At 38.7% G+C, this 24,900-nt stretch overlaps 1 protein-coding gene across 1 annotated transcript; it reads left to right on the top strand.

The window, feature by feature from the left end:
- The first annotated feature begins 5,318 nt into the window (after window positions 1–5,318).
- On the top strand, window positions 5,319–13,296 carry LOC133643103 (zinc finger protein 771-like). The gene is made up of 2 exons (XM_062037515.1): window positions 5,319–5,807; window positions 11,963–13,296. Exons 1-2 carry the CDS (start codon window positions 5,621–5,623, stop codon window positions 13,258–13,260), a joined length of 1,485 nt encoding a protein of 494 aa, XP_061893499.1. The 5' UTR covers window positions 5,319–5,620; the 3' UTR covers window positions 13,261–13,296.
- The last annotated feature ends 11,604 nt before the right edge of the window (window positions 13,297–24,900 follow it).

Below are 24,900 nucleotides of genomic sequence, written 5' to 3'. Positions count from 1 at the left end.
TCCACATCCCACACCCCGGATTGTAAATAATGTAAATAATGCAATGTAAATACTCTGATGATTGTCTTGTGTGATGACTGTATTATGAAAATAGTATATATCTGTATCATGAATCAATTCAAGTGGACCCCGACTTAAACAAGTTGAAAAACTTATTGGGGTGTTACGTAACACCCCAATAAGTTTGTACAATTGACCACTAAATGGTACCATTTAGTGGTCAATTGTACGGAATATGTACTTCATTGTGCAACCTACTAATACAAGTTTCAATCAATTTCAATCAATAAGAGCTCAGACGGACAACAAGAGTGGAGATCGAGGCTCTGTGTGGGAGAAAATCGATTCGAATTAAAATTGCAATTTTCATGTTGTGCGATTCAGAATTGATTGTCATTTTTAAAAAATCGATTTCTTTATTTTATTTTATTAATTAATTAATTAATTAATTAATCCAACCAAACAATACACAGCAATACCATAACAATGTAATCCAATTCCAAAACCAAACCCGACCCAGCAACACTCAGAACTGCAATAAACAGAGCAATTGAGGAGACACAAACACCACACAGAACAAACCAGAAGTAGTGAAACAAAAATTAATATTATCAACAACAGTATCAATATTAGTAACAATTTCAACATAACAGTGATTAAAAATCCCTCATTGACATTATCATAAGACATTTATAAAAAAAAAAAAAAAAAAAAAAAAAAAGTACCTCAAGTAGAAAGTTGAATGTGCATATGAAAGCAACAATCATTACAAACAAAATAATACAATAAATAAATACAAATAAAATAATATTTTGAAAGATAGCCGTATAGACGTAACTGCACTTTTAGTCCAAATGCTGTAGATAAAAAAGTAGTGATAATATATGAGGTCTAGTCTTACATATAGGACTGCACAATTATGGGCAAAATAATTATTCAGATTATTTTTATCAATATTGAAATCAGGATTATTAATCAGGATTATTCATTATGTTAGGTAAAACAGTGTTGGCTTGTGAACGCCACGCCATCATGTCATTTGTAACATCTAAAACATGCTCTAGGTAAACATCATCTATACATTTAACAACAAATATTTGTGTTCATTATTATTATCAGCGTTTCTTTAAGTTATGTACATGTACATGTACTAATGTGTGTACATGTATATGTACTAATGTGTGTACATGTACATGTAGATGTACTAATAATACTCGACTACGAGTGACTGCCGATGATGATGATGACATGTATATGTACTAATGTGTGTACATGCACATGTAGATGTACTAATAATACTCGACTACGAGTGACTGCCGATGATGATGATGACATGTATATGTACTAATGTGTGTACATGTACATGTAGATGTACTAATGTGTGTACATGTACATGTACATGTACTAATGTGTGTACATGTACCTGATGTATAAGGACAGATCCATTAAGAGTTGTATAGGTATTAATTATACACCATCAAACATTACCAAAATGCTATGTCACATGAATGGTTATTAAAGTAATTACTTTGTGGAATGAAAAAACACAAGTCATGTAAAAAAAAACAAACTTGTTTACTTTTTGACATCAATACAAAACACAAAGCAGTTTGGCTAATGAAGATAAAGTCTAATAAACAAGCTTTGTTCTTCAACAACAAATATGTCCTTCAGTCCAACAGTTTAAACTGGAGTGATACCTCTCACATCTAATACACAATCTTTGTGCCTCACCGACAACTCCGCCTGCGTTCAATTGGATGAGATGCCAAAACATTTGAGCTAGTATTGATGTTATTGGAAGAGTGATAAAGTTATGAGTTAAGTTAAAGGAGGAGTCAACAAAGTGCAGACTTTAAAGAAGGTTGCCCACACATGGCCTGCCTCATGCCAACTCTCAGTCCCAGCAGCTGACGGAAGGACGCTAGTTGCAGCTTGAAAATGAAAGTGCAACATGAAATATGTTTATCCTCCAACAGCATTGTGCTCTTCATGGCACAGCGAGTCTCATTGAAATGAAGTGAAAGGAAGCCATCAGCTATGTTTACTCGGAGGGAACATTTTCAAAGCAAAGTCGGCGTATAGTCGCCGCCATGTTTACGCCAACCGAACGGCTGGAGTGCGCATGCCCAGGCCAGACGGCGCTTCGGTTTAACAGGAAGTAAACCTTGTTGTCTGGAATGCGTTAATAAATGTATGCTTTTTCTGCAATTAAGAAATTAAACGGTATTATTGTCTGGAATTGTATGGTGGTTTATCATTATACTGTTTACCTTTACATCCCTATTCTTTATATACATTCCATTTCCTCTTTAAAGCAAGACTCAAAACACACCTATTCCTTTGAGACTGAAACATTTATTAGTAGATGCACAGTACAGTACATATTCCGTACAATTGACCACTAAATGGTAACACCCCAATAAGTTTTTCAACTTGTTTAAGTCGGGGTCCACGTTAATCAATTCCTGACTGTTTATTCACTGTAAATGTTATCCATCTTTGTTGTTTTTATCCAATTGTTTGTTTTGTATTTGTACCGTGTCCTTGGGTGCCGGAAAAATGTGCCTTATAAGTCAAATGTATTTGTGGCGGTTGCCCTCCAGGGGTTCTTCTGACCATCAAGTACCGACATGAGAGCCCGGGTTTCTGGATGTAATACTGTTTTATTGTCCGTGTTTTCCATCATTCTGCTTTCTAGCACAAAGTCTGTCTTGCTCCAGCTCCAACAACCTCTCTCCTCCCAGTTTGCTGCTTATACAGAGCGACAGGTGATTAGATAAAAAGGCCCAGGTGGGCCATCTACGCACCTGTCGCTGACTTCGAGGCCAGCCCTGGCACACCCTGCTTCGCTGCAGGCCCGCAGGCCACGCCCCCCTCCACAGTATTATTATCATCATCACGTTCTGTCATCGTTATGGGACTGTCACATGTTGAATTATGAGAAGACATTTTGGTTATGAAGTGATGAACTGTTGAGTCACATTCTTCAGTATTAAAAAGAAGACAAGCTTTTGATAGAAATGTGAGATATATGTTTTAATTACTTTAGCGTCTGCAGTGAGAACTTCATTAATGTTAACATTATAACACATGCCAATACGGCCGGGTTAACTTATAAAGTGACATTTTAAATTTGCCGCTAAACTTCCGGTTCGAAACGCCTCTGAGGATGACGTATGCGCGTGACGTAACCCGGGGAACACGGATATGCCTTCCACATTGAAGCCAATACGAAAAAGCTCTGTTTTCATTTCATAATTCCACAGTATTCTGGACATCTGTGTTCGTGAATCTGTTGCAATCATGTTCATTGCATTATGGAGAAAGAAGCTGAGCAAGCAAAGAAGAAAGTTGTCGGTGCGAAATGGACGTATTTTTCGAACGTAGTCAGCAACAACAGTACACAGCCGGCGCTTCTTTGTTTACATTCCCGAAAGATGCAGTCAAGATGGAAGAACTCGGATAACAGAGACTCTAACCAGGAGGACTTTTGACTTCGATACACAGACGCCTGTAGAGAACTGGGACAACACAGACTCTTACCAGGATTACTTTGATTTGGATGACAAAGACGCAGACGTGCTTCTGTGAGTATGCAGCTTTGGCTTCTAAACATTTGATCGCTTGACCGTATGTGCGCAACTATTTTTTGCGTATGTACGTAACTTTTTAAAAATATATAAGCTTTATTAACCTTGGGTTAGGTGAACGGTCTTTTGGGCTGAGTGATTGTGTGTGTTGATCAGGTGTTTGAATTGTATTGGCGTGTTCTATGGAGCTAGGAGCTAGCATAGGAGCTAGGAGCTAGCATAACAAACACGCAGGTGTTTTTATGCAGGATTAATTTGTGGCATATTAAATATAAGCCTGGTTGTGTTGTGGCTAATAGAGTAAATATATGTCTTGTGTTTATTTACTGTTTTAGTCTTTCCCAGCTGAATACCAGGTACCGTGAGTATGCAGCCTTGGCTGCTAAACATTTGATAGCTTGACCGTACGTGCGCGTCACGTACGTAACTTTTTAAAAATATATGAGCTTTATGAACCTTGGGTTAGGTGAACGGTCTTTTGGGCTGAGTGATTGTGTGTGTTGATCAGGTGTTTGAATTGTATTGGCGTGTTCTATGGAGCTAGGAGCTAGCATAGGAGCTAGCATAACAAACACGCAGGTGTTTTTATGCAGGATTAATTTGTGGCATATTAAATATAAGCCTGGTTGTGTTGTGGCTAATAGAGTATATATATGTCTTGTGTTTATTTACTGTTGTAGTCATTCCCAGCTGAATATCAGGTACCGTGAGTATGCAGCCTTGGCTGCTAAACATTTGACAGCTTGACCGTATGTGCGCGTCACGTACGTAACTTTTTAAAAATATATAAGCTTTATGAACCTTGGGTTAGGTGAACGGTCTTTTGGGCTGAGTGATTGTGTGTGTTGATCAGGTGTTTGAATTGTATTGGCGTGTTCTATGGAGCTAGGAGCTAGCATAGGAGCTAGCATAACAAACACGCAGGTGTTTTTATGCAGGATTAATTTGTGGCATATTAAATATAAGCCTGGTTGTGTTGTGGCTAATAGAGTATATATATGTCTTGTGTTTATTTACTGTTGTAGTCATTCCCAGCTGAATATCAGGTCACCCCCGGCTCTCACAGCATCTTCCCTATCTGAATAGCTTCAACTCCCCACTAGTCCTTCACTTGCACTTTACTCATCCACAAATCTTTCATCCTCGCTCAAATTAATGGGGAAATTGTCGCTTTCTCGGTCCGAATCTCTCTCACTTCATGCGGCCATCATTGTAAACAATAGGGAACTTTGCGTATATGTTCAACTGACTACGTCACGCTACTTCCGGTAGGGGCAAGCCTTTTTTTTTATCAGATACCAAAAGTTGCAATCTTTATCGTCGTTGTTCTATACTAAATCCTTTCAACAAAAATATGGCAATATCGCGAAATGATCAAGTATGACACATAGAATAGATCTGCTATCCCCGTTTAAATAAAAAAAATTCATTTCAGTAGGCCTTTAAGATTTCATCATTGATGTATAAACTATCAGACTGCGTGGTCGGTAGTAGTGGGTTTCAGTAGGCCTTTAACATTCTCTGTTGGAAAGACTAAAGTCATGAATTTTACAAAGAGGAAAGTTCAAAACAAGCTCCAAATTAAACTCTATAGAGAAAATATAGAAGAGGTACAAGTATTTCAATAGAAGAATGTAGGGTTCCATCTCGGTCCACACTCCATATCAGAAGGTGGCGCTGTTAAAGTAGAAAAGAAGAAGAAGAAGAGCAGTCCTGCCTTGTAACGTCAAGTGTGTCGTGAAAGCACATTGACGGAGAAAGACGCTAGAAGGACGCTAATAAGTCAGTCTTATTATTTGTTCTCCAGTTTGAAATATTTACGTCGTATAAAATACATATTTGATTCTTTATTCAAGGATAAAATGGTCTGGATGCGCTAGAAGCACCGTGCCGCTTCTCCTGCTATCTTTGCTTGTTAGTTAGCTTAGCTCGCTAGTTAGCTTAGCTTGTTAGCTGCTAACAGAAGTTATTAACACGTCGCTAAGTAGAGATCAAGTGTGAGAGTAAAGTGTTGTGATTGTGTGAAAATGTCTACATTACACATGTTGAGAGCGTTGGTGGATCAGCGACTAACTGCTGCCGTTGAAGAAATATTTGTAGTGTTAGAAAGAACGATAGCAGAATACGAGGCGGAACTTTCTAGAATAAAAGAGGAGAACTATCAACTACTGGACGCTGTTTTCAAGAAACATCAAGTTGTGTTACACAGAACAGGTTTGTTGACTTCTTACTCTCTAATCTTTACTAACTTTATATTTGACTAATAACAAGAAAATGACATTTGGAATATATCAGAGGTGGGACCAAGTCATTGCTTTGCAAGTCACAAGTAAGTCTTAAGTCTTTGCCCTCAAGTCTCGAGTCAAGTCCTGAGTCAAGACAGGCAAGTCCAGAGTCAAGTCCAAAGTCAAGACTGGAAAGTCTCAAGTCAAGTCCCAAGTCCTGCATTTTGAGTTTCGAGTCCTTTCGAGTCCTTTTAACCACAGACTAATATATTTACACAGATTGTGTATGCTTTTAAAACGCTGTATTAATTTATTAAAACTACGTTACGTTCTGGGCCGTGTGCTTAAGCACTGCACGGATGAACTGACGGATGTATTTGTTTCCATTTTTAATCTGTCACTGTCTACATCATGGGTCCCTGCCTGTTTTAAAACAGCTACAATAATTCCCATCCCCAAACAGGCCATCATCTCATGCCTAAATGACTACAGACCTGTAGCACTCACCTCCATACCTGCCAAATGCATGGAGAGACTGATATTGAAACGGATTAAAAAGGCAATACTACTATCCCTTGACCCATATCAGTTCGCGTACCGGGAGAACCGATCAACCGAAGACACCATCGCTATTGTACTCCATAGACTCTTGGAACATCTTGAGCTTAAGGACACTTATGCAAGACTGCTCTTTGTCCATTTCAGCTCAGCATTTAACAGTATAAGGCCAAACAGACTCAGATCTAAGCTTCACAACCTTGGTCTGAACGCCTTCCTCTGCAACTGGATTTTGGACTTTTTAACGAATCGCACACAGTACGTGAAAATAGGCGAGCACATTTCTGCCACGCTCACCATCAACACCGGTGCCCCACAGGGTTGTGTGCTAAGCCCTGTGCTCTTCACCCTCTTCCACATGACTGCATAGCCTCTTCAACATCCAATCTCACAAATGCAGAGGACACATTTCACCACACCTAGTGTGTGTGTGACAATCATTGGTACTTTAACTTTACTTTAACTTAACAATGATGAGACAGCATACAATGCAGAGGTCCAACAGCTGGCTTCATGGTGTGCTAACAACAACTTGGTTCTTAACACTAACAAAACCAAAGAACTAATTGTAGACTTCCGCAGGAAAGAGCAGAACAAACACTCTCCACTTTTAATTAATAACAATCTCATAGAAAGGGTCAAGCATTTCAAATTCTTAGGGGTGAACATAACAGAAAATCTATGCTGGGACATTAACACTGCTTCTACAGTCGGAAAGGCCCAACAACGTCTTTTATTTTTGAGGACACTAAAATGCGCAAACATTCCGCAGAAATCAATGGTAAACTTTTACAACTGTGCCATCAGCAGTGTCCTCACTTACGGCTTTTTAGTGTGGTTTGCTAGCTGCACTAAAGCGAACCAACCTCCAGCGAGTGGTTAAAGCGGCGGGGAAAATTACAAGGACGATACTCCCAGAGATGAGTGCCATGTACACAACTCGCTGCCTAAAGCGAGTACATAACATCCTGAAGGACAGATACCACCCAGCACATGGCCTCGTCAACCTGCTACCCTCTGGAAGGAGGTGTAGATCGACTCGCGCCAGGACCACCAGAATGTCTCACAGTCTGTATCCCCAGGCTGTGAGACTGCTAAATGAACAGCCTGCCCCTTTGCTGCCCCGGACCATCTTATTACCTCACTCTTCACCACCTCAATAATTGTGCTGTGGACATTGCATTGCTGCAACATCAACGTATCACCCATCAGACATCTGACTGTTCCCAACCCCACGCCTCTCTATTCGCCATCTTCCTGACAATGCTAAATTGTAAACTATGGTCAACCTGCACTTCAATGCAGATTCAATGCCCCTAGACCAGTGGTTCTTAACCATGTTGGAGGTACCGAACCCCACCAGTTTCATATGCGCATTCACCGAACCCTTCTTTAGTGAAAAATATATATATATATATTTTCAAATTCAAGACAAAGTTATGTTTTTTTTAACCGGTGCATGAACATCACCTTGTTCAAAGAACAGAACCAACACAGTGCATGAACTCACAACAAATTACACACCTGCATGTTTTCTATATACTTTTTCACTTTTATAAAGATTTGATACCTTTATATTTTAATGCGATCATTAAAATGTGTGACTTCTGCTGTTGCCGTATCTATAATACGCCGATAGGGAGAAGTTTTTATTTACACGATGAGTCGGGTGTGTCTCGCCCTCCGCGGCGGATAGTTCGCCGAACCCCTGAGGCCGACTCACCGAACCCCTAGGGTTCGATCGAACCCAGGTTAAGAACCACTGCCCTAGACAAAGCTCAAACAAAATCTCGTTGACATGTATGACTTAAGTGTTATTATGACAATGACAATAAAGGAATTGATTGATTGATTGATACATTACATTTCTTACAAGTATTATTATCACTGAAGGACAGTAGAACGAGGCTAAACATGTTACACACAAAGGACGGGCAAGCTAAGAGCTAAGATAGCCGCTAAATTAGCTTGAAACAAGAATAAATAAGTGCTTAGTAATTTTTCTCATTCAAAATGAATTGGCCGTTTTTCAAATTTCTATCATTTCCACTTTTTTCAACCGATTCAAATCATTCCACCTTCAACATATTCCGCTAATCCTGGACATTCAAACTATAATTTTTCCAAGTTCCAAAAACTTTGAAGAATACCCAGAATTCCCGTTTTTTTCAAACCCTTTTTTCACCCTTTTTTCTGTCGACCACATTTTTCAACCCACTTCAACCGTTCCACCGGCAAATCATTCCTCTTAAAAAACGAAGTTAAAAAACGAAGTTTTTTTCTCTGGAAAAATTCCAGCTTTTCCCGAAATTCCAGGAATTCCATAATACTATTTCTCAATTGAAAAATGTTTACTACTTCAACATTTCTCGACCGATTTGAAAAACTCCAACACCAACCATCCACTCATTCAGAACATTCCATTTTTTTTAGCATTTTCAAAAAATGTCCCGCTTTTCCCAAAATTCCCAAAATTTACATGAAATTCTCATTGAAAATAATGGGACATTTTTCAAAGTTCAACAACTCCAACATTTTTCATCCGATTCAGACCATTCCAACTTCAAACTGTTCAGCCTATTCGGTAATCACAGGCTTTCCCTTGACAAATTCCAAAAATTCCCAGAATTCCACGTTTTCCGGGACATTTTTCCCTATTCAAAATGAATTAGCCATTTTTCAAAATTCCACCATTTCCACATTTTTCAACCGATTCAAACCATTCCACCTTCAACATATTCCACTAATTCTGGAAATTGAAATTACAACATTTTTTAACCCACTTCAACCGTTCCACCGTCAAAGCATTCCTCTTAATCAGGACAGAAAACAAAGTTATTTTTTGAACTGGAAAAATTCCCGGTTTTCCCGAAATTCAAGGAATTCCATAATACCATTTCTCAATTAAAAATGTTACGACTTCAACATTTCTCAACCGATTTAAAAAATCCCAACACCAACCATTTCAACTCATTCAGAACATTCACATTTTTTAGCATTTTCAAAAAAAAATCCCGCTTTCCCCGAAATTCTCAAAAATGTCCATGAAATTCCCATTGAATGGAATAAAATGAAAGTTCCACAACTCGCACATTTTTCATCCGATTCAAACCGTTCCAACTTCAAAATATTCAGTGTGTTCAGGAATTGTGTGATCCCTTTCAACACTTAATAAATGAAATTCCCGGATTTTCTAGAATTCCAAATCTTTAGGGACAATTTCCCCATTCAAAATTAACTATCCATTTTTCAAACTTCCACAATTCCCACATTTTTCAAACCATTCCACCTTCAACACATTTAATTCATCCTGGAAATTCAAACAACCATTTTTCCACATTCAACACATTTCCAGGAATTCCGTTTCTAACCTTATTTCCAACCTTTTTTAGTGTGATGACTCCTTTCACATTGTTCAATCAATCAATCAATCAATGTTTATTTATATAGCCCTAAATCACAAGTGTCTCAAAGGGCTGTACAAGCCACAACGACATCCTCGGTACAGAGCCCACATACGGGCAAGGAAAAACTCACCCCAGTGGGACGTCGGTGAATGACTATGAGAAACCTTGGAGAGGACCGCATATGTGGGTAACCCCCCCCCTCTAGGGGAGACCGAAAGCAACGGATGTCGAGTGGGTCTGACATAACATTGTGAAAGTCCAGTCCACAGTGGATCCAACACATCAGCGGGAGTCCAGTCCACAGCGGGGCCAACAGGAAACCGTCCCGAGCGGAGACGGGTCAGCAGCGCAGAGATGTCCCCAACCGATGCACAGGCTAGTGGTCCACCCGGGGTCCCGACTCTGGACAGCCAGCACTTCATCCATGGCCACCGGACCTATGCAACTCCCCCTCGCAAGGGACAGGGGAGAAGAGGAAAGAAGAAAAGAAACGGCAGATCAACTGGTCTAAAAAAAGGGGGGTCTATTTAAAGGCTAGAGTATACAAATAAGTTTTAAGATGGGACTTAAATGCTTCTACTGAGGTAGCATCTCTAACTGTTACCGGGAGGGCATTCCAGAGTACTGGAGCCCGAATAGAAAACGCTCTATAGCCCGCAGACTTTTTTTGGGCTCTGGGAATCACTAATAAGCCGGAGTTCTTTGAACGCAGATTTCTTGTCGGGACATATGGTACAATACAATCGGCGAGATAGGCTGGAGCTAAACCGTGTAATATTTTATACGTAAGTAGTAAAACCTTAAAGTCGCATCTTAAGTGCACAGGAAGCCAGTGCAAGTGAGCCAGTATAGGCGTAATATGATCAAACTTTCTTGTTTTTGTCAAAAGCCTTGCAGCCGCATTTTGTACCAACTGTAATCTTTTAATGCTAGACATAGGGAGACCCGAAAATAATACGTTACAGTAATCGAGACGAGACGTAACGAACGCATGAATAATGATCTCAGCGTCGCTAGTGGACAAGATGGAACGAATTTTAGCGATATTACGGAGATGAAAGAAGGCCGTTTTAGTAACACTCTTAATGTGTGACTCAAACGAGAGAGTTGGGTCGAAGATAATACCCAGATTCTTTACCGAGTCTCCTTGTTTAATTGTTTGGTTGTCAAATGTTAAGGTGGTATTATTAAATAGATGTTGGTGTCTAGCAGGACCGATAATCAGCATTTCCGTTTTCTTAGCATTGTTCAACTCATTTCAACCATTCCATTGTCAAAACATTCCTCTGAGTCAGGACAAAAAAACAAGTTGGTTTAAGAACTTAAAAAATTCCCGGTTTCCCCGAAATTCAAACTCTTCAACATTCAAACCATTCCAACATTCAAACTATTCTTACATTCATACTACATTCTGTCAGCATTTCAGTTCAACTTCAGCATTGGAGCATTCACACGCAATTTTTTCAGGGATTGCTTCATCTAGTTATTATTATTATTATAATTAAATGTAGCTTACCACATTGAATGTGTGGACCACATGAATGATGCCTTTTCAGTTCTCACTCTAACGCAATTTGATTGTCTAGAAACGCATTAAATTAATCTAATCCATTATTACTATTAATAATAAGGTAAACAAGTTATATTTTGAAGGAATAGTCAGTAATCTGATTACTGCTTCCCAGTTTAACTATGGCAACACTATCTAAATGAAAGCAAAACAGATGTAATCTTTTTTGGCTAACATGTTGACAGTGCTCATGCTTTTTTTAGAGCAGACATGTCTCTAAAGATTAATGTGAAAATCACTGTAATTATTGTCCACCAGCAGAGGGAGCTCATCACTAGTACTACTGCGTGGAGGCTGGCATGTGGTACATTATGTCCTGTGTGTGTATGACTTATTCAGAGGGAGAACAGCACACTTTCACGTATGGCGTCTACCATTAAGGATTGCAGGAATTACTTTTAGGATGTTTTTATATGAATAAGGTGGATTGGACGTTGGTCTGGGAAGGCATTCCACTGAAGGTCTTCATGTGTCAGCTGGAAGTAGCCTGACTACTGTGAGGGGAAACTGATGAGATTGTGAGATCATATGTTGGTGCAGGACAATGCCTCATGTGACTGAGCAAAGCTGGACTTTTCTAAAGAATGTTTGTTTTCTCCTGTCCCGCAGATGTCGTAGAAGAACATCTTCCTCGTGAGCAGGAAGAAGAGCCACAGCCCCACCACATTAAAGAGGAAGATGTACCACATTCCCATCACATTAAAGAAGAAGGGGAGGAGCCACAACCCCCCCATATTACAGAGGAAGACGAGACGCCACAGACCCATAGTGTTAAACTGTCTCTTCACATTAAAGGCCAAGCGGCGGACCCACTGGTCTTACACAGCAAAAATGAAGAGGAGGACCCACTGACCCCTCACTTTAAGGAGCAAGAGAACCCGCTGACCCCTCACATTAAAGAGGAAAAGGAGGACCCACTGAACCCCTACTTTAAAGAGGAAGAGGAGGACCAAGAGCCACTGCACATTAAAGAGGAAGAGGAGGAGTTCCCAGTGACTGGTGTCCTTGTGAAGAGTGAAGATGATGAGGAGAAGAGAGAGGCGGAGCCTCCAAGCAGCAGCTCAACACAACACATGACAACAGAAGGTGATGGAGACCACTGTGGAGGATCACAAGCAGACAAGATGTTAGCTCCACTATCAGATAGTGAGGACACAACGTCACACTCTCCTGACACTGATGATGAACACTCTAAAGATGATGCAACATGTCACACTGACAACACTCACTTCACATGTTCTCACTGTGACAAAACCTTTAAATACCATTGTCGTCTGAAAACACACATGAGAACACACACTGGAGAAAAACCTTTTAACTGTTCACTTTGTGGTAAAGGTTTTGTACAAAGTTACAATTTGAAAATACACATGAGAAGACACACTGGTGAAAAATCTTTTATCTGTTCACTCTGTGGTAAAGGTTTTGTACAAAGTCACAGTTTGAAAGCACACATGAGAAGACACACTGGTGAAAAACCTTTTTCTTGTTCAATCTGTGGTAAAGGTTTTGCACACAGTTCATGTTTGGTAAAACACAAAAGAAGACACACTGGAGAAAAATCTTGTATTTGTTCAATCTGTGGTAAAGGTTTTGTAGAAAGTCGCTGTTTGAAAGAACACTTGAGAACACACACTGGTGAAAAATCTTTTATCTGTTCACTCTGTGGTAAAGGTTTTGCACAAAGTCAACATTTGAAAAGACACATGAGAACACACACTGGGGAGAAACCTTTCACATGTTCAATCTGCAACAGAAGCTTTTGTGACCAATCAAACCTTGTAGTACACATGAGAACACACCCAGGAGAGAAAGTGTTGAGTTGCAGTGTGTGTGGTGAAAGATTGTCTTCTGAGTACCAGTGTAAGAAACACAAGTGTGCTGGTGAGAACAGCAGCAGCAAATGAAGATGCAGGATTTGAAATAAACTGTCAAGACTTTAAAGGCCTACTGAAATGAATTTTTTTTATTTAAACGGGGATAGCAGATCTATTCTATGTGTCATACTTGATCATTTCGCGATATTGCCATATTTTTGCTGAAAGGATTTAGTAGAGAACAACGACGATAAAGATTGCAACTTTTGGTATCTGATAAAAAAAACGCTTGCCCCTACCGGAAGTAGCGTGACGTAGTCAGTTGAACATATACGCAAAGTTCCCTATTGTTTACAATGATGGCCGCATGAAGTGAGAGAGATTCGGACCGAGAAAGCGACAATTTCCCCATTAATTTGAGCGAGGATGAAAGATTTGTGGATGAGTAAAGTGCAAGTGAAGGACTAGTGGGGAGTTGAAGCTATTCAGATAGGGAAGATGCTGTGAGAGGCGGGGGTGACCTGATATTCAGCTGGGAATGACTACAACAGTAAATAAACACAAGACATATATATACTCTATTAGCCACAACACAACCAGGCTTATATTTAATATGCCACAAATTAATCCTGCATAAAAACACCTGCGTGTTTGTTATGCTAGCTCCTAGCTCCTCTGCTAGCTCCTAGCTCCATAGAACACGCCAATACAATTCAAACACCCGATCAACACACACAATCACTCAGCCCAAAAGACCGTTCACCTAACCCAAGGTTCATAAAGCTTATATATTTTAAAAAAGTTACGTACATACGCAAAAAAAAGTTGCGCACATACGGTCAAGCGATCAAATGTTTAGAAGCCAAAGCTGCATACTCACAGTAGCACGTCTGCGTCTTTGTCATCCAAATCAAAGTAATCCTGGTAAGAGTCTGTGTTGTCCCAGTTCTCTACAGGCGTCTGTGTATCGAAGTCAAAAGTCCTCCTGGTTAGAGTCTCTGTTATCCGAATTCTTCCATCTTGACTGCATCTTCCGGGAATGTAAACAAAGAAGCGCCGGCTGTGTACTGTTGTTGCTGACTACGTTCGAAAAATATGTCCATTTCGCACCGACAACTTTCTTCTTTGCTTGCTCAGCTTCCTTCTCCATAATGCAATGAACATGATTGCAACAGATTCACGAACACAGATGTCCAGAATACTGTGGAATTATGAAATGAAAACAGAGCTTTTTCGTATTGGCTTCAATGTGGAAGGCATACCCGTGTTCGCCGGGCTACGTCACGCGCATACGTCATCCTCAGAGGCGTTTCGAACCGGAAGTTTAGCGGCAAATTTAAAATGTCACTTTATAAGTTAACCCGGCCGTATTGGCATGTGTTATAATGTTAAGATTTCATCATTGATATATAAACTATCAGACTGCGTGGTCAGTAGTAGTGGCTTTCAGTAGGCCTTTAATGTTGACTTTGTAACAACATCAACACATATAACACGTGTGACATTGTTGTTTGTGTAACAATCTCTTTAATATGCTTCTACATTTATAGATTAGATATTTTATATTAGTGCTTTTTTTCAGTCAAGTACATGCATTAATATGCAATCAAAGTTTGGAGTGTCAGGCAAAAGCCATTATTGTACATCATCCCACAGAGATTCACTTTGCATACATTCATAAAATAAGCTGTTTATTTTGTTTCCCTATCACAGAACGAACAAGTGTTGTCTTCAATTGCAAAACAACATCCTAAAAAATATTTTAAGTGGTCAATTCTGTCTTTTTTTCCTTAAATTAACTCCTTTGCTTTTGGAAGAATGGAAACTTTCAAGATATGAGTATATTTTTTTGTTCCAGAGAAAGTACAGTAAATAATAAATAGTACATAATTAAAAAGATGATATACTATAATTAGAATATTTTGAACAAAAGCCTTTTTAATTGTTTTTCCCCCAGCTCGTACTTAACAATGAAATCTTCAAATAATAAAATACTTTTATCACTCATTAAGAGCATCAATTTCTCATTTTAATATAACAACAATTACATAGTGGAGTATTGTGTGTGAATTAGTTTCCAGTACAACACTTGCTGGTAGGGATGGGTACTGTTCACTTTTAATTCCATGTTTTATGTGTTATACATGTAAATATATTGTGTGTTTGTATTTTGCCAACATGGTAGAATCACATGATTGGCAGGTTGTATCATGTTTTTCTGTCACCTTGAGGAAATGGCATAAAGAGGAAGATGACAATATAATGTCACTTGGACAATGATGTAAAGAACAGAGGAGATTTAGTTTATTTTTAATTTTTGTTTCAGACGATTCTTTTTTTTTTTGTTTTGACAAAACCTCTCCATTATGCAGCTGCTTATTTCTGGTAGCTGGTTAAAAAGATGCTTTACTTTAATAAATATAATGTTATGTATAATATAATGTTTCCAGTGATAAACACAATTGGGAACTGACGTTGCCAAGAATTGAACCCACGTCTTGTAGAATAAAAGGCCAATGGACCTGTTCGGGATTCAGTGGTCTCGTTCTCACGAGACCCTCAATTGACGGGTCAAAGGTCGAGAGGGATAAACAAACGGAGAAAATGGCTTCCTTATTACCGAGTGGTGTTGATTTGGAAGTGAATGTCGACTTTTAATACTTTAATACAAGGAGTGTTGACTCCTTGAAAGCCCATTTGTGTCGTTGTGGATTCAAGGCATTCGGAAATAAAAAAATATCTTGCTGCCAAGAAAAGCGAACAAGAGGTGAAGGAGGAAAAGGCTGAGGACTACCAAAACACTTTGTTAGTAAAAGACACTGGTAACTTTTTGCCAGACCCTCTCTATTTCTGACGGTTGGGTAAGAGAAAAGGATGGCATGAAGCTCTGGCTGCCTACCATGTACTTTGATATAGGCATGTACCTTGTTGTTACACACATGTACTTTGATATAGGCATGTACCTTGTTGTTACACACATGTACTTTGATATAGGCATGTACCTTGTTGTTACACACATGCACTTTGATATAGGCATGTACCTTGTTGTTACACACATGTACTTTGATATAGGCATGTACCTTGTTGTTACACATATGTACTTTGATATAGGCATGTACCTTGTTGTTACACACATGTACTTTGATATAGGCATGTACCTTGGTGTTACACACATGTACTTTGATATAGGCATGTTGCTTGGTGTTACACATATGTACTTTGATATAGGCATGTACCTTGGTGTTACACACATGTACTTTGATATAGGCATGTTGCTTGGTGTTACACATATGTACTTTGATATAGGCATGTACCTTGGTGTTACACACATGTACTTTGATATAGGCATGTACCTTGGTGTTACACACATGCACTTTGATATAGGCATGTTCCTTGGTGTTACACACATGTACTTTGATATAGGTATGTACCTTGGTGTTACAAACATGGACAGAAGAAAGCTTCAAAGTTGTAAAGAAGGCAAGGGTTACAGTTATTTCACAACACGTCAGATGTTTGTATTTTAATGATACCATAGGGTGAGATCACCATCAGCTAACGTGATAGCATCGTGCTTAACTGCGGATAGAAACAGAAGAAACATGCCCCTGACTAGAAGGATAGACAGAAGATCAACAATACTACTATTACTTCTACTATCAGGAGACACCGAACCAAACACTGGACCTGTAACTACACGGTTAATGCTGTCCCGCCTGGCGAAGCCTAGCAATGCTGTTGCTAATGTCGTAGAATTTCTGACCTTTTGACCAATATTTCTTGTCTATTAAGAATGTCTGCTCATTTTCAATTCTCTTCTATTTTGTGCCATTGAATGGACCAGTTGTGGGACAAAGGTGAATATGGAGTTGTGCCAACCTGTCTACAGAATGTTTAGATTTTCCAAATATGACTAAGAGATACGAGATTGTTTTGGAACAGACAAACCAAAACAAAACAATCATGACGCACGAGATAAAAACAGTGACGCACGAGATAAAAAACAGTGACGCACAAGAGACATATAAAAAATGGCAGAAGACCGGGACTCGAGAGAGATTTTGGCTTGTGTGTGTCTTGTTTGCTCCGGAGTACATGTGGTCTGTCTGCACGGTCAACTCAATTCAACCTGCACTTCTGATAATGGGTAAATACATTTGTTGTACTAAACTACTTTTGTTGCCTGCTTAAGCTTCGGACAATCCTCTACACTAACGACGCCATTGAAGCTAACTTAGCTACGGGACCTCGACAGAGCTATGCTAAAAACATTAGCTCTCCACCTACGCCAGCCCTCATCTGCTCATCAACACCCGTGCTCACCTGCGTTCCAGCGATCGACGGCGCGACGAAGGACTTCACCCGATCATCGGTGCGGTCGGTGGCTAGCGTCGGATAGCGCGTCTGCTATCCAACTCAAAGTCCTCCTGGTTGTGTTGCTGTAGCCAGCCGCTAATACACCGATCCCACCTACAACTTTCTTCTTTGCAGTCTCCATTGTTCATTAAACAAATTGCAAAAGATTCACCAACACAGATGTCCAGAATACTGTGGAATTTTGAGATGAAAACGGACGCTGTTTCTATTGGGACACCATTGTGTCCCAATACTTTCGTTCAATCCGTGACGTCACGCGCATATGTCATCATACCGAGACGTTTTCAGCCGAATATTTCGCGGGAAATTTAAAATGTCACTTTATAAGTTAACCCGGCCGTATTGGCATGTGTTGCAATGTTAAGATTTCATCATTGATATATAAACTATCAGACTGCGTGGTCGCTAGTAGTGGCTTTCAGTAGGCCTTTAAGGCCGAGTGTATCCATCCATCCATTTTCTACCGCTTGTCCCTTCCGGGGTCGCGGGGGGCGCTGGATGCCTTCCGTGAATGTTCACTGTGCTCCCATAAGCTGTGGCTTGCTATTGAGAAGAAGTCAATAGTGCATATTGTACCTGTTTTGCTGGGTGTGTATTTATATAGAAAACCCAATCTGAATAATAAAATTCATATGAAATGTTTTACTTGTGTAGTGCTTAAGTTTGAACCCAAAAGGCAATGCATGTAATATTCATTCTGTTTGTGTAAAAGTTCAACATTTAGGATGATTTTGAAGTTTTGATTAAATTACAATGATTTTTGTGACTCATGGAAAAAAACATGTTTTTGATGATGATCATGTTCCACAGATTCCACTCCAGTGTTGAGTTTTGGGGACTGCAAAAAAGAAGAAAAATGTGTCATTTAAAATAATTTGCCGAGTAATATAACTGTTAGTTGGTCCTTTTTCGTAAAAAAACAACTGCCAATTGATATAACCTATTAGTAGATAACCCATGACACTTAGAACATTTCTGATTACAGGATAACAATGATGTAATGTACCTTTTATGAATATTTGTACACAACATTATTGTATAATGTAGCAATATGTTTCAACAATGTTTATTTCAACTACTGTCCATGTCATGTTTTATCATACCTGGTGTGGTGGATTCAGAACTATCCTCTACTTGGCCAGTCTGTGGGATAACTTCATCCATGGAAGCAGCAGCAGTAGTTGACGCTGATGTTGATGTTTGTGTAGGTTCATGCCGCACTAGTGTTCTTCTTCTTTTCACGCTAACTGTTGATGTATAGCCCATTTCTAACAATGGCAAAGGTGGTCATCCGTTGGTTTACCATGCAAGAAATGTTTACTGCAGATCTGTGAGTCTTTTGTAGGCTTCCAGTCCACCCACTTGTTGTTAGCATTCTTACATTTCCTATTAACGGCCTTAATCCATCTTAATGATCTTAATCTTAACGTCATGCATTACATACTATACATTACCTTTGCACTATATTAATTTATATTATTATGTGTTGTCAACTTTGTACTTCTTTATGTCATTGCCTGAAATAAATAAATAAATGAAAAAAAAATGAAATGAATGAATCTTATTTTCATGTGTGGATCTTTTGGAAACGGGTACTGTTTGAATGGTGGATCACAAACACATCTTCCTGAGTCAAAATAACACTCATGAATGTCACACATAGTTTGTTTCCATCTTGTGAGGACCCAAACTTTTGATTTTATATATAAATGATATTTGTGAGGTTTCGAAAATGTTACAGTACGTATTATTGGCAGACGATACAAATTTATACGGTTCAGGAGATGACTTGACAATCTTAGCTGATAATATTGAAGAGGACATGGTTTCAACTAAAATTGTGGTTTGATGTAAATAAATCATCTTTAAATTTGGAAAATACTAAATGTATGGTATTCAGTAATAAAAGAAAGGTAGAAGTTAGTTTATCCATAAACAATGTGAACATTGAGAAGGTGTCTGAAATCACATTTCTTGGGGTCATCTTAGATAAAAAGTTGACAAGGAAAGCTCATATATTGCATGTGGAAAAATAAGCTATCTAAAAGCTTATTTATTTTGAACAAGGTTAAATACAGTTTCCCGTATAATACAATGAGAATGTTATATTGCTCAATTATTCTACCTTATTTCAATTATTGTGCAGAAATATGGGGAAATGCATATCACAGCAACATAATGCCTTTATTTCTTTTACATAAAGAGCAATTGGTATTATTTTTAAAGTAGAATATAGAAACCACACAAGGTCAGGATTATTCAAACTAAAATATATCCATTTTTGTTTCATCTGACCACAGAACTTTCCTCCAGAAGGTCTTATCTTTGTCCATGTGATGTCACATGGAACTAAAATGGAGCTGTTTGGCCACAATACCCAGCAATATGTTTGGAGGAGAAAAGGTGAGGTCTTTAATCCCAGGAACACCAGGCCTACCGTCAAGCATGGTGGTGGTAGCATTATGCTCTGGGCCTGTTTTGCTGCCAATGGAACTGCTGCTTTAAATGGGACAATGAAAAAGGAGGCTTAGCTCCAAATTCTTCAGGAAAAGCTAAAATCATCAGCCCAGAGGTTGGGTCTTGGGCGCAGTTGGGTGTTCCAACAGGACAATGACCCCAAACACACCTCAAAAGTGGTCAAGGAATGGCTAAATCAGGCTAGAAGGAAGATTTTAGAATTGCCTTCCCAAAGTCCTGACTTAAAGGTGTGGACAATGCTGAAGAAACAAGTCCATGTCAGAAAAGCAACACATTTAGCTGAACTGCACCAATTTTGTGGTCAAAAATTCAAGCAGAAGCTTGTGGATGGCTACCAAAAGCGCCTTATTATTTTACTCACCGCGTGAGATCATTTCATTCCTTCTGGTGGCTGTTTACATCCCACACGGCGCGGACGTGCGTGACGCTCAGCGCACGCTTGCAGGACAGATCTTACAAGTTCGTCACTTCCTGTCTATGAGAAAGGACGCAAAGAAAAAGGCTCCGCTTCTGCTACCGGAGTTTTTGTTAAGTCTGAGGATTTTGACCACTGATTTGCGATCACAGCCACAGGAGAGTCACCTGGCATCTTCCATCTGATTTTGGTCAGTTGAGAGGCACGGATACGCTGAAATAAGGCGAGTTGGAAGAGCCGTTAGCCTAGCTGAGAGAGCCAGCACGGACACAGAGCAGGAATGTCATTGTTTTGACTGCTCGAAGAAAAACAACATCTTAATCTACGATTTGACTCCCTCGAATGGCCTTGATGCAACCAAAAGCTACGGCGAGTCTACAGCTGTTTTAAAGTGATTCCGACGTCGCAGAGTGATATAAGTTGACAGGCTGACACCTCAAATTCATCTCTGAACGGCGCAAGGTACGAAATTGTTGAAAAAACAAGTTAAAAGTGCCACAAGTCGCTAAAGAAGTAACTGCCATTAAGACAGAGGCACTGACGTCAGCGAGTGCCGCAATGCCAAAAGGTAAAGGGAAGACTGAAATCCTGAAACCTTTGGGGTCAACTGACACAGAACACAAATGGGAACAAGATTTGAGGCTGGACACAGGACATGATGGGAATCAAGAAGGGATACTACAAAAACTATTCCATGAATTTAAAGAAGAAATGATAGAAGAATGGAAAGAAATGATGGATGGATGGAAAGATGATATGAAAGAAATTAAAGAAGAAATTAAAGGAATGAAAAAAGATCTGAGAAAAGCAACAACAGAACACAAACAAGATGTGAAAAGTCTGCAGCAAAATACAGAAAGTCTGCAAACTCAGAACATCTCCAGAAAAAATGAAGCCACTGAAATGAACAAACAAATGAAGACCCTTCAAGAAGACAACAACATGCTGAGGAATATCATAGATGAAATGGATCAGGATAAACGAATGAATGATGTCATCATGACAGGGCACCGAATTAAACCAAGATCCTATGCGAAAGCTGTGAATAATGAAGGTGAACCAGATGAAATGGATATGATCTCAGCAGAACAGCAAGTGGTCAACTTTCTGCAATCAAAGGAAATTGAAATTGACATTAATACCATGGAAACATGCATCCCACTGAACGGAAGAAACAACAACGCCACTCCGGTCGTGCTCGTGAAACTCGTAAACAGAAAATCTAAAATGGCATTGCTGAGACAGGGAAAGAAGCTGAAGGGAACAAATGTGTACATGAATGAGCATCTCACAAAACGTAATGCTGGAATCGCCAAGAAAGCACGCGACTTGAGAAGGCAGGGAAAAATCCAGGGAACTTGGAGCGCCAACTGTAAAATCTACATCAAGCTGAATGGAGGTCCAGAAGCAAGAGTACTTGCTGTCCATGACAGCAAGTACCTGGACAATTTTTAAAGTTTACACAGCTTCCACAACAACGATGATAATGGATTCTGACAGAAAACAAGCACCTAAATTCAGCATGGACACTACTATGTTCCAAGGGACGACTAAACAAGAGGACCTAGAATCAGGATTGCATCCACCTACACTTATAGAGATTATTGAAACAACATCAAAGATTGTTGAACAAGAAAATATGGAACTAAAAAATTTCCGCAACAAAGATCACAAAAACCAGGATTTGGAAAATGATATAGATCCAGATACAAATGTTTTCTCTAGAGATGTATGCGGCCGATATATGCGTTAAAATGTAATATCGGAAATTATCGGTATCGGTTTTTTTATTATCGGTATCATTTTTTTAAATTTTATTTTATTAAATCAACATAAAAAACACAAGATACACTTACAATTAGTGCACCAACCCAAAAAACCTCCCTCCCCCATTTACACTCATTCACACAAAAGGGTTGTTTCTTTCTGTTATTAATATTCTGCTTCCTACATTATATATCAATATATATCAATACAGTCTGCAAGGGATACAGTCCGTAAGCACACATGATTGTGCGTGCTGCTGCTCCACTAATAGTACTAACCTTTAACAGTTAAAGTTACTCATTTTCATTAATTACTAGTTTCTATGTAACTGTTTTTATATTGTTTTACTTTCTTTTTTATTCAAGAAAATGTTTTTAATTTATTTATCTTATTTTATTTTATAATTTTTTTTTAAAAGTACCTTATCTTCACCATACCTGGTTGTCCAAATTAGACATAATAATGTGTTAATTCCACGACTGTATATATCGGTTGATATCGGTATCGGTAATTAAAGAGTTGGACAATATCGGAATATCGGATATCGGCAAAAAGCCATTATCGGACATCCCTAGTTTTCTCCCACATCAGTAATAATTGTTTTTATTATACAGATGATCAATATAATAGCAACATTAAATGTGATAACAAATTGTCAATTATTCATTTTAATAGCAGAAGCTTGTATGCAAACTACAACAACATGAAGAACTTTTTGGAACACATCAACGAACCCTTCAAAGTGATTGCTGTCACAGAAACATGGATTGATGATAAAAAAGGAATAGATTTTGATCTGGAAGGATATGAACTAAACTACATCAACAGAAGCAACAAAAATGGAGGAGGAGTAGCTGTGTACGTGATGAAGAACCTGAACTACAAAGTGGTAAAAAACATGTCATTTGCTATAGATAATATCTTAGAATGTATAACCATTGAAATATGTCAGGAAAAAAGCAAAAACATATTCATTAGTTGTATATATAGATCACCTAAGTCAAGTATAGAAACATTTGAAGAATGGATCAAGGCAACTTACATGGATAATGGTCAAAGAATAATTTTCTTATGTGGTGACTTTAATATTGACTTATTGATCCCTAACAAGCAAAAGTCTATTGATGACTTCATTGATACAATGTACAGCATCAGTTTATATCCTAAAATCACAAAGCCAAGCAGAATCACAGCACACTGTGCCACGCTTATTGATCATATTTTGATAATAGCACTACAAGTGGTCTACTTATAACCAATGTTAGTGATCATCTGCCAGTTTTTACAATATATGATGGAAACTACAAGAAGAACATGGAAGACAAAAGGACATTTCGAAGACTATGCACAGAGAAGAGGATGATTGCCTTCAAAATTGAGCTACAAAAGCAAGATTGGGACAATGTGTACAAGGAAAAAGAGGTTGATGAAGCATCTGAACATTTCTTAAACAAGTTCATAATACTTTATGACAAACATTGTCCATGGATACAACTCAGTAACAAGCAGAGAAAGAATAATCAACCATGGATGACAAAAGGATTAAAAAATGCTTGTAAGAAGAAGAATACACTATATAAAAAATTTATAGCACAAAGAACTATAGAGGCAGAAATTAAGTACAAAAAGTATAAAAACAAGTTAACAGACATACTACGATCATGTAGAAAATAATATTACAATGAATTATTAGACAGGAACAAAAATAATATGAGAGCAACATGGGGCATCCTCAATAGCATTATTAAAAATGGCACTAAGAGGGACTACCCTCAATACTTCTTAGACGGAAATAAAAAAATGACAACATAAAGGAAGTAGTTGAAAGCTTCAACAATTATTTTGTAAATATTGGACTAAAATTGGAAGAAAGGATTCCAGACCCAGTTTCAATTGAGGACTATAATGAAACCATAGACCTCTAAATCCTACAACCCTCAGGTTTGTGGCACGGCCGCTCTACCAACTATGCCATGCCGCAGACACACACACACATCATAATACAGACAACTTAAAACATGTATACACAGCTCCCATTACACACACACACACACACACACACACACACACACACACACACACACACACACACACACACACACACACACACACACACACACACACACACACACACACACACACACACACACACACACACACACACACACTCACACACACACGACTTCTTTTTGCTTTGACTTGAGTCATATTAGTGTAAAGTAGTTTTAGTTGAATACAATGTTTGTCTATTCTCCCCACCTTAGTATGTATCACACATTGTTTGTTGCATGTCAAACTTGACTTATTCCCCATAAAATGTGTTTTGCGTTCATATTTCGGGCATCTTTGGATTTGCATCATTTCTTAAAGATAAAACTGTGTCGGGTTTTTTCCGACCTTTTGAAAGGGATCACTTCCAAAAAGCAAAGTAGAGCTGTACTGTATTGTCCTGGGTTACTACACAACACTGACTATTAGCATCATCTAGTGGTCAAAGTGTGAAGCGGATCGCCTATGGGGGAGTGCTTAAAAAAAATAAAGAAAAACATTTCTTAAACTGGCAGTTAAGTCAACAGCAAAAATAGTCCAAGGAGTAAAATGTAGGTCTGAAACAAAAAGTGTGTGTTTGCTTTTTATGGGATGTTGCACCTAACACGCCCCAATTGGTGTATTTGTGCTCAAAGTTATATTTA

This window comes from Entelurus aequoreus, linkage group LG26, assembly GCF_033978785.1.
Source record: "Entelurus aequoreus isolate RoL-2023_Sb linkage group LG26, RoL_Eaeq_v1.1, whole genome shotgun sequence".
NCBI lineage: Eukaryota > Metazoa > Chordata > Actinopteri > Syngnathiformes > Syngnathidae > Entelurus > Entelurus aequoreus.
Note: the sequence above shows the minus strand (reverse complement) of the source record. Positions and strands in the feature narration are given on the sequence as shown.